The sequence below is a fragment of the Syngnathoides biaculeatus genome, chromosome 5 (genome assembly GCF_019802595.1).
Source record: "Syngnathoides biaculeatus isolate LvHL_M chromosome 5, ASM1980259v1, whole genome shotgun sequence".
NCBI lineage: Eukaryota > Metazoa > Chordata > Actinopteri > Syngnathiformes > Syngnathidae > Syngnathoides > Syngnathoides biaculeatus.
The window spans coordinates 26,329,512-26,340,557 of NC_084644.1; the positions used below are offsets into that span (position 1 = coordinate 26,329,512).

General features: G+C 42.4%; 1 protein-coding gene across 2 annotated transcripts; it reads left to right on the forward strand.

The window, feature by feature from the left end:
• Nucleotides 1–738: 738 nt before the first annotated feature.
• On the forward strand, nt 739–10,562 carry LOC133501282 (C-reactive protein-like). 2 transcript variants are annotated; one of them, XM_061820929.1, is made up of 5 exons: nt 739–3,750; nt 3,948–4,042; nt 4,204–4,261; nt 7,265–7,367; nt 9,138–10,562. In XM_061820929.1, the coding sequence occupies exons 3-5, from the start codon at nt 4,204–4,206 to the stop codon at nt 9,643–9,645; spliced, it is 669 nt and encodes a 222-aa protein (XP_061676913.1). In that variant the 5' UTR covers nt 739–3,750; nt 3,948–4,042; the 3' UTR covers nt 9,646–10,562. The 2 variants fall into 2 exon arrangements, with proteins under 2 accessions (XP_061676913.1, XP_061676912.1); XM_061820928.1 differs by having other exon boundaries at nt 739–4,042.
• The last annotated feature ends 484 nt before the right edge of the window (nt 10,563–11,046 follow it).

Sequence of the window (11,046 nt, forward strand, 5' to 3'; positions counted from 1 at the left end):
TACCAGCTGAGACACCGTGCCGCCAGAATAAAGTTTCATTTTTGAAATCCACTAAAATATGACTCAAAATATGACTGAATAGCATGTAAACATAATCTTACACTATGATTCTATCCATTTTCTGAACCGCTTATCTTCACAAGGGTCACAGGAGTGCTGGAGCCAATCCCAGCTGCCATTGGGCAGGAGGCAGGCTACAGCCTGGACTGGTCACCAGCCAATCACAGGGCACATAGACACAGACAACAGTCGCACTCACAATCACACCTAAGGACAATTTGGTGTCTCCAATGAATGCATGTTTTTGGGATGTGGGAGGAAACCGGAGTGCCCAGAGAAAACCCACATAGGCATGGTAAGGAGATGCAAACCCCACACAGGCGGGGATGGGATTTGAACCCTGGTCCTCAGAACTGTGAGGCCAATGCTCTACAGCTGCTCCACCATTGCCAAATAGTTGATCTAATTTTAAAGAAAGAGTGCAAATTTAAAAAGTATCAAATTGAATGTTTTTGTTTTTTATATAGAATATATTCCCATTGGAATTTCTTAAATAATATATATTCCAGCAGTAAGTAAAGTTGTAGAATTAGTTTTAATACATTTTATGACTACTATTCGGATAACCACTGTATTTGTTTCACAAATACTACACTCAATTACTTTTTTGTACCTACTTTGCTCTTTTTTTTCAGTTTCCACTATTATCTTCCGTTGAGAGGCTAGAGAGTAAGTATATTGGTATAAGGTTGCTGAGGATGGAGCTGCCAGGCAAAAGGGCAAGAGGAAGACCAAAGAAAAGGTTGATGGATGTTGTGAGGGAGGACATGAGGACAGTGGGTGTTAGAGAGGAGGATGCAAGTGATAGGCTGAGATGGAAAAAGATGACACGCTGTGGCGACCCCTAACGGGACAAGTCGAAAGGAAAAGAAGAAGAAGAAGATTTGTATTTCGTTTGAATTTAATGCTAACAAGCTATACAAATCACGTCCATCCATCCATCCATTCTTTTGGATGCTTATCCTCACAAGGGTCGCGAAGAGTGCTGGAGCCTATCAACAGCTGTCAACAGGCAGGAGGTGGGGTACACCCTGATCTGGTTGCCAGCCAAACACCCGCGCTCACAATCACACCTAGGGGGAATTTAGAGTGTCCAATTAATGTTGCATGTTTTTGGGATGTGGGAGGAAACTGGAGTGCTGGAGTAAACCAATGCAATCACGGGGAGAACGTGCAAACTCCACACAGGCGGGCCCAGGATTGAACCAGGGACCTCAGAACTGTGAGGCCAACGCTTTACCAGTTGAGGCACCGTGCCGCACAAATCACGTGTATTATTAAATAATCAAGAGTTTGATTTCAAAACAGTACATCACAAATGTGATGCATGTATTTTAGTTTACCTGTTCTTCAAAATTTTGTGAGCTAGTTTGGTTGGAAGTCTCCATTTATGCTGCAACCAGACGCACTGTTGAAGCCAGAACGGTGACTCTACTCGAGTCTTAATCGGTGTCGCCATCCATGGTAAAACTGCAAGCAAGCGTTGTTCAGTGAAGAATTGAGAGCAAGAGAAAATAAAACAGAGAGAGTAGAAATCGAGAGCAAAGAGAATGGGAGCGAGTGTGGAACTCAGATAGTGAGAGGTGCCTTTGAATAAGTTAGTGAGCACTTTAAATGTTGGGGGCCCTCTTGCTTTTTTTATGCGTACACAATAATAATCTTCCGCCAAACACAATATTAATTTTACCACTTCAGTTTCAGTTTTTACGCTCATTTCGATGTAGTTTGAGCTCTCATTTTATTGATAGCCACCTGATGCCATAGTAACATCTGGCAAATACAACCCGCGCTACTGCACGTTGATTTTCTCAGATTGGAACTTTTTTTTTTTTTCCATCATTAGATGCAAAAATTAAAATCACAAATTTAATTCAATGGGCCAGTTCTACGATGATGAGCACTGTATGTTAACAATGCCCCCATGGCTAACCACAATGGCATGGTAAGTTTGGGTAAAATATTAACCTTTCAAATATTTGCAAGCTTTTTTATTTATTTACAAGAACTTTGTACTGCACTGGGCTGTTTGGCCATGAAACTCACCTACATAATAATGTTGTACTGTACAGTAATATGAGAGCAAATGGCCTCATAAATGGCTGTCAAGGACAATCAGGTATACCTAACCCACCAATTAGTCCATTCTTTCAAAACACAACTACATCATCTGCAAAAAGCAGCGCTGCAATACTGAGGTCACCGAACCGGTCCCCCTCTATGCCTTGGCTACGCCTAGAGATTCTCTCCATAAAATTCTGAACAGAATCTATGACAAAGGACAGCCAAGTCTCACCAGAAACGAGTCCGACTTACTGCCGGTAATCGGGATCAAACTCTTACACCAGTTCCACAGGGACCAAATAGTCCATATCAGGGGATTCAGTAGCCCATACTCCTGAAACACCCCCAGAGTACTCCCGAGAGACACGGTTGAATGCTTTCTCCAAGTCCACAAAACACATGTAGACTGGTTGGGTGAACTTCCATGCACTTTCTGTCATGCCCCTGGCATCCTCCCCAGGCTGGGCGTGGTCAGCCAATTAGTCGGCACACACCTGCACCCTGTTTCGGCTGATTACACCCGGTACTTATAGGACACGGGGGACAACTAGTCCTCCGCCGGATCGTTGATTCTCATGCCTCGTTCCCGCACTCCCGTATACCTGACCTACCGTGTACCGACCCTCGCCTATTCCCTGACCATCCTCGTAAGCCTGCCTCTTCTGATACTGCTGCTTTTCCTGACTGACTCGCTGATCATTGACCACGGACCGAATAAAGGCTTTCTGTACACTACCTGCTTGCCTCTGGAGTCGTCCATTTGCGTCCGCCCTCGAGCCTCGTTCGTAACACTTTCGAGGACTCTGCCAAGGCTGTAGAGCTGCTCCACTGTTCTACTTCCAGGACGAAAACCACATTGCACCTCCTGAATCTGAGATTCGATTTCTCGACAGACTCTCCTCTCCAGCCTCCCTGAATAGACCTTACCAAGGAGGTTGAGAAGTGTGTTCCCCCTGTAGGTGTAACACAGACTCTGGTCCCCCTTCTTAAAAAAGGGACCACCAACTTAGTCTGCCAATTTCTGTGGCCACATGATGTTCCAGAGGCGTGTAAACCAGGGCAGCCCCACAACATCCAGCGCCTTTAGGAACTCCGGGCGAATCTAATCCACCCCCGGGGCCTAGAAACTGGAGAGTTTTTTTTTAACCACCTCAGTGACCTCAACCCCAGAGGTAGGAGAGCCCCCTCAGAGAACTCAGACTTTGCCACCTCAAGGGAAGGCACGGCGTTTTCAAAGTACTCTCCCCCACTTACTCACAACGTTCCGAGTTGAGGTCAGCAGCACCCCATCCCCACGATACACAATGTTGACAGTGCACTGCTTCCCCATTCTGAGATGACCAGAATTTTCTCAAAGCTGTTTGGAAACCTTTCTCCTTGGCCTCACCAAACTCCTCCCATGTCCCAAGTTTTTTGCTTCAGCAACCACCAAAGCTGAATTCCGCTTGGCTAGCCAGTACCCATCAGCTACTTCAGGAGTCACACAGGCCCAAAAACCCCGATAGGACTTTCTTTAGCTTGACTGCGTCGCTTACCTTTGGTCTTCATCAACGGGTTTGAGGATTGCATGGAAAAGGCTGCGAGAACTAAAGTGAATTACGGGACACATAGACCGTCGACACTTCAAAGGTACGTCAGAGTAATAAATATGCATTCTTCAATTCGGTGCCAGGCAGCATTGGGTCTTGCCTTCCCCCTTACACACTCCCCACAACTGGGGTAGCCTACAGGCTTGACCACATGTCATCAACAGCTGCTGGATGGCATTTTATGAGCTGTGTCTAGTGTGTTGCATAATTTAACAATTCCCCATTTGTTTACGCAAGAGTCCAGGAGTACAAAATCCTTCATTACTTTACCAACCAGTGACTGATTAAAGGAAGTGCATGTCTACTCGAAGCTGCTGAATAGTCAAGAGAAGGTAAGACATGATACCTCCACCAGGGAGCTTTAGTTTGCTGACTTTAAATACTGTTACTCAGGATGTACATTTTCTCCTTGATGACAATATATTCATCAACACATTTAATCTCTTTAATTACAAAGGACAGTCATTCGATGATGACTTTCTTTGTATTTTAGATGGAGAAACTCTTGGTTGTTATGGTGATGCTTGCATCATGTTGCGCAGAAACCAGAGGTAGGAACCTCCGTGTGTCACAGAAAAACTTTGTTCAGCACTGAAGAGAAAATGTGAGGTTTAAAGATTTGCTCATACAGTGGCTTATGCGATGGGTGTCTAACTCATTTCCATGTTTCCATTTCCAAATTTTAAGCCTTTGGAAGACAATTTCATAAAACCTTTCATGTAAGTAAGCTATTAAAAAAAAATGTAACCTGAATGCTGGTGTCTGCAAAGTTCTTCTTTGGTGAGGTTATACACACATATGAAAAGGTTGTTATCACCTATCAATGCAGCTGGCACCACCCAACCAGTTACTTTTCTTTCACAATCAAGTAATAAAATATCAGAGAGAGAGAGAGAGAGAGAGGGAGAGACCAAAGTCTGCTTTCTAATCTTAACACAAAATTAAATATTATCACTTTAAGATTATAATTAACACATAATGGATTTTATAAGCACAAAGGCAGTCACTCACATTTGAAAAATGTACAAGTGTGGTCAGTCATGCCTACAGATATAAAGTTGCAGGTGTGATTAGGGATGGAATCTCAAGACCTTAAAATAACTTGGAGTTTTTATACCCGAGTTTGTAGTTGTTACCTAATACCATAATCATAATTTATCTATAGAGGAATAAAGTTGATGAGCCACACAATGAAGTTATGGGAAAGAGTAGTGGAGGGTAGACTGAGGTCAGAAGTAAGTATCTGCGAGCAACAGTATGGTTTCATGCCTAGAAAGAGTACCACAGATGCATTTTTTGCCTTGAGGATGCTAGTGGAAAAGTACATTGAAGGTCAGAAGGAGCTACATTGTGTCTTTGTGGATCTAGAGAAAGCCTATGACAGAGTACCAAGAGAGGAACTGTGGTACTGCATGCGCAAATCTGGTGTAGCAGGGAAATATGTTAGAATAGTACAGGACATGTATGAGGGCAGCAGAACAGTTGTGACGTGTGCCATAGGCGTGACAGAAAATTTTAAGGTGAAGGTGGGATTGCATCGGGGATCAGCTCTAAGCCTCTTCCTGTTGCTATGGATAGGCTGACAGATGAGGTTCAACTGGAATCCTCTTGGACCATGATTTTCACAGATGATATTGTGATATGCAGTGAAAGCAGGGAGCAGGCGGAGGAACAATTAGAAAGATGGAGGCATGCACTGGAAAGGAGAGGAATGAAGATTAGCCGTAGTAAAACAGAATATATGTGTGTGGATGAGAGGGGCGGAGGAGGAAGAGTGAAGCTCCAAGAGAGAGCGAATGTGGACAACTCCAAATACATGGGGTCAACAATGCAGAGCAATGGTGAGTGTGGTAAGGAAGTGAAGAAACGGGTCCAAGCGGGGTGGAACAGTTGGCGGAAGGTGTCTGGTGTTCTATGCGAAAGAAGAGTCTCTGCTAGGATGAAGGGCAAAGTTTATAAAACAGTGGTGAGGCCGGCCATGATGTACGGATTAGAGACGGTGGCACTGAAGAGACAACAGAAAGCAGAACTGGAGGTGGCAGAAATGAAGGTGTTGAGATTCTTGCTCGGAGTCAGAAGGTGGGATATGATTAGAAATGAGCTCATTAGAGGGACAGCCAAAGTTAAATGTTTTGGAGACAAGTTCGAGAGTGCAAAATTCGATGGTTTGGACATGTCCAGAGGCGAGAAAGTGAGCATATTGGTAGAAGGGTGCTGAGGACAGAGCTGCCAGGCAAATGAGAGAGAGGAAGACCAAAGAAAAGGTTGGTGGATGTTGTAAGGGAAGACATGAGGACAGTGGGTGTTAGAGAGGACGATGCACGAGATGGGCTTAGATTGGAAAAGATGACACGCTGTGGCGACCCCTAACGGGACAGGCCGAATGGAAAAGAAGACCATAATCATAATTTATTGACATTGCACAGACTGAGACAGACATTTTTAAAGAGGTCAATAGACATTCAATTTCAAAACTAAATATTCATATAATCATTTTATTTCATCATGATGTATTTTTATAATCTAACGTAATTCACAGCGGTATCTATTGTCAATCCATTGTTGAAAGCTAGCAGTAGATGATCTATATATTCCTAAAGCATGTAGAGGGGAAAGGTTTTCAACTTCACGATAACGCGGTAACCCGGGGGGAAAAGACCGTTCGCATTTAGATTTATGGACAGACTCGTCTAACGTTAGAACTTTGATCAAGTCAAAGTAAATCACAATCTCATACTTATTATGGTTAGATACTGAAACATTACCTGTGTTATATCCCAGAAATGTTTTCAGTGTAACAATTTCCTTTGACATAGCTCATGATGTTGATGACTTTCGACGTAAATGCCCTCGCAGTACGTGAAGAAGCTCGGAACATGTGTTTTTGGGATAACTTCCGAACATCCTCAGAACAGTTAACTTGCATTTCCTGTTTCCGGATGAATACTGATTATATAGGATCGTGCTTTTTTGTTACAGTTTATGAAATAAACATCTAAATTAATGTCCAGAGTCTTGACTCAAGACTACACAAAATAAGCGATGTCTTTATATATCAATGTATTTCTACTTGTAACAAATTTTTCAAGTGTGATTTTTCGTGCTTGACTGTGCAAATTTGCAAGTGCGATGGCTCGCAGATGCATACGCACCCGTCAAATCACAGTGACTGCAAAGGCATATTTTTCTAATATCTGGTCACAGATATTTAGTACGGCATACAAGCACTCAATAAATAGGGAGGGATATTCTGGAATAAATGCCAGTAATATCTGTTTAAAAAAGTAAAATGAAGTTTTGATTTAGATTCTAATGGCACAGTCGAGGAACAATTTATCAAGAAACACAACAATGCCACTATTTTTTTAGTGGGTCACAAAAAATGATGTGGTGGACAAGATCTGGCCCACAGATTTACACTATGGTTTCATGAATGGAGAACACGTTGAAAACTTTCGCTAAAACAAAGGATCCATGACACTCACCTCTCAGCAGTGTGTTGTCCCTCTAACTTCACTGTCGTGATGTTTCAATCCTAATTGATGTGTCCGCAGATCTTACTGGCAAAGTATTTGTTTTCCCGAAGGAGACTTCCCAAGATCACGTGAAACTGTTGACACCCAAAACATCATTTGGTGCAGTGACCGTCTGTCTCCGGTTATCGGGATATCACCAGTACCCCATGGCTTGTTTACATTCACTAGTTTGATTCCTCACATCCAGTGGTGGAAAATATACTTAGTCTTTTCTGAAGTATAAATACTTTTTTAAAAGAAAAGGAATACATTGGGATGGAACACAAGGCAAAGTTATAGTGGCCCAACCAAGTGAAAAAGATCCATAAAAGTTGGCCAGACAGAGGACTAGAAAATGGGGAGGATCTGTCGCAGGTTGGGGTGATTAAGGATAGAGATGAAAATGTTGAATGGTGCCACTAGTGTTCTGGATAGTTGGAAATAATACTTTAAGAAGTTAATGAATGAGAAAAATTAGATAAAAGGAAGAGCAGAAGAGGCAAGTGTGAAGAACCAGGAAGCGGAAATGATTAGCGGGGGGTCGGGGGGGGAGGCACTAAAGAGGATGAAACATGGAAAAGCAGTTGGTCTTGGTGACATACTTGTGGAGGTATGGAACCAATTTGGAGAGGTGGCTGGGGAGTTTTTGACCAACTTGTTCAACAGAATACTAGCAGGTGAAAAGATGCCTGGGAATGCAGGAAAAGTATGCTCGTGCCCAATTTTAAGAACAAAGGTGATGGGGAGAGCTGTGGGAATTATAGAGGAATAAATTTGATGAACCATAATGAAGTTATGGGAAAGGATAGTGGTGGTTAGACTAGAACAGAAGCATTTACGAGCAATAGTATGGTTTCCTGCCTAGAAAGAGGACCACAGATGCATTATTTGCCTGGAGGATATTGATAGAAAGGTGGGACTGCATCCGGGAATAGACTTAATCCCCTTCCTGTTTTCAGTTTACAGATGAGGTTAGACTGGAATCCTCGTGGACCATGATGTTTGCAGATAACCTTGTGATCTGCAGAGTAACCAGGGAGGAACCATTAGAAAGATGGAGGCATGAGGTGAGGCTACAGAGAGAAGAGAAAGCGAGGGCGGAGGACTTTAAATACTTGGCATCAGCAGTCCAGAGCAATGGTGAGTGTGGTGAGAAAGTCAAGAAACAGTTCCAAGTAGGTTGGAACGAGTGGAGGAAGGTGTCATGTGTTGTGTGACAGAGGAGTCTCTGCTTGGATGAAAAAGTTTATAAACCAGTGTTGAGACTAGCCATGGATTACAGCAGTGGCAGAAATGAAGATGTTGAGATTCTCTCTAGAAGTGAGCAGGTTGAGTTCATCAGAGGGACACAAGGTTAGATGTTTTGGAGGCAAAGTTAGGGGGCAGACTTTGATGGCTTGGACATGTTAAGAGGCAAGAGTACGTGAGTACATTGGTAGAAGGGTGATGAGGATGGAACTGCCAGGCAAAAGAGTGAGAGGAAAAGACCAAAGAGATTGATTGATTGATGTGGTAAGGGGAGACATCAGGGCAGTTGGTGTTCGAGAGGAAGATGCAGGAGATGGGCTTGCATGGAAAAGAGTGACGTGTGGAGGCAACTCCTCATTCGGACAAGCTGAAAGAAATTTAAGACTGAAAACGAGGGATTAAGTTTGGAATTTATATAATCATTTAGATCATTTCAAAAGACATGAGTATAGTCCCATGTAAATATTAGAAGTCGATGCTGATCTTAATATTTTTGCAGCTTGATTTCTACAGGGTAGAACCCAAGTATTAGCTTGAACCATTTTCATTGAATAACTGACTTCAAATACATTAGTCCATCTCTTAATATAGACATTTATTGTGGTGAATTATTCCAAATTGCTTCCCACCACCGCTCACATTGACCCTGATGATGTCTGGTTAGATTCCTCACAGATCTCACCAGGAACTACGGCCTCTTCTCTGTGGCCACACCAGCCTCCAGCAATGAATTTGTGCTCTTCAAGTTGAACACGGACGGTGCGATCAGTGTACAGACACGGAATGGCGGCACACACTTCCTGTCTCTGTCTTTTCCTCCCAACTCCTGGCACACCTTGTGCTCCACCTGGAACTCTGCAAATGGCATCGGGCAGCTTTGGGTGGATGGCAAACCCACCATCAAAAGAATTGTCCATTCAGGGCGGCCTATTAGTGGCAAGCTCATCACAATCTTGGGCCAGGAGCAGGACACTTACGGGGGAGGCTTTGACGCCTCTCAGTCCTTCATCGGCATGATCTCTCGACTTCACATGTGGGACTACGTACTCTCGCCTAGTGAGATCCGACGCTATGAAGTAGAGTCAAACTTCACTCCTGGAAATGTGTTCAACTGGAGAGCCCTCGACTTTGAAATCACTGGCAACATTTTTGTGGACGATGAGGTCATGTAGAAGCAGGCAATTATCACATCCATCTATGGTCGACAGCAGTGGTTGTCAAACTTTTTGTGTCTTGGGACCCCACATGGGGGGGACATTTTCCTAGAGAACTCCCCCATAATCATAATTCCAACCAAATATAACTACCATAGAATGACATAAGAATCATAGTTGCCTGTTTTTGAGAAAGGTTGAAATGTTAGTTTGTTTTTGACAAAATTATGTTTATGAGAATTGTCGTACAAGCCAAATTTGTCAAGATACAAAAAATCACAACATATTTTGTCAGAATAAAGTTTTAATCTTTTGAAAAGTGTTTTTTCATTTCAGTTCTAAAGTTCTTAAAGTTTGACTTTGTTCTTTTGTTAAACTATGATTGTAATGTCTTTATCATTCAACTATAATTATTAATCTGTGGCCAAAGGCAATTGGTTTTGCACCAAGACAGCAATGTCAGCCTACTAGAACTGTTTTAATTAATTTGAGACCATTTAAATGATGGCAGTTGTGTGCGGACACCATTTTAACATTGAATTGGTTAATTCTGAACACAGCCACCCCCAATTATAAGAGGCTGTGCACACTTGTGCAACCATCAATTGTTTTACTTCATCTTTCTGAAGATGTCAGCTTCTTTTTTTTAATTGAGGTGAACATGTTATAGGTGACATTAAAGCTTTGTTTTTAATAGAATTTATCTGTCTCATTGTTCAAACATCCTGAAATCCAGGCTTTTGAATAGGTATGTTTGAACTTTCAGTATCAACCGAATGTCACATACCATCCAAATTTTTTATTTGCCCAAAGCTAAGAATTGCGGACCCCAGTTTAAGAATACCTGCTCTAAAAAAAAAAAAAAAAAAAAATACTAAATACGGCCTTGCTCAATAAAATGAATGCCTGAACAACTTGGTGTAACATCTTTGACAGCTGGGGACGAGCCCCCCCCCAATGCAGGACACTGTCCATCAACTCATCATGAGCATGCCCAGAGCTTGTTGGAACTGCATACATACTCCAATGCATAACAGATCCTTGTCTCTATTGATCATTCTTACTCTATGATCAATAAAGGTTTTCAATTGGTATATTTCACTCCTGGAGATTGGGGATAAGGGAATTATCCATCAGAAATTCTGCAGGTTTTGCAGAGGTCCAAGCTCAAGACTTTAAAAATCTCTTAAGGCTGATTACTGGTTTACATTTGAAAAACATAAATTTTTCTACGATGTGGAATTGTTGGATTGGAGGATTGTTTTTGTCACATCTGGAGGAAGAGTATGACAAAAGGAAATGCCTGCGACTCAAAAGAGATTCTGTACATCAACGACATTTAACTTGATCTGTCACTATAAAACCCCCCGCGTTAACTTCGACCTAGCCAAGTCCGCCCAATAATTTTAAAGTTTCACC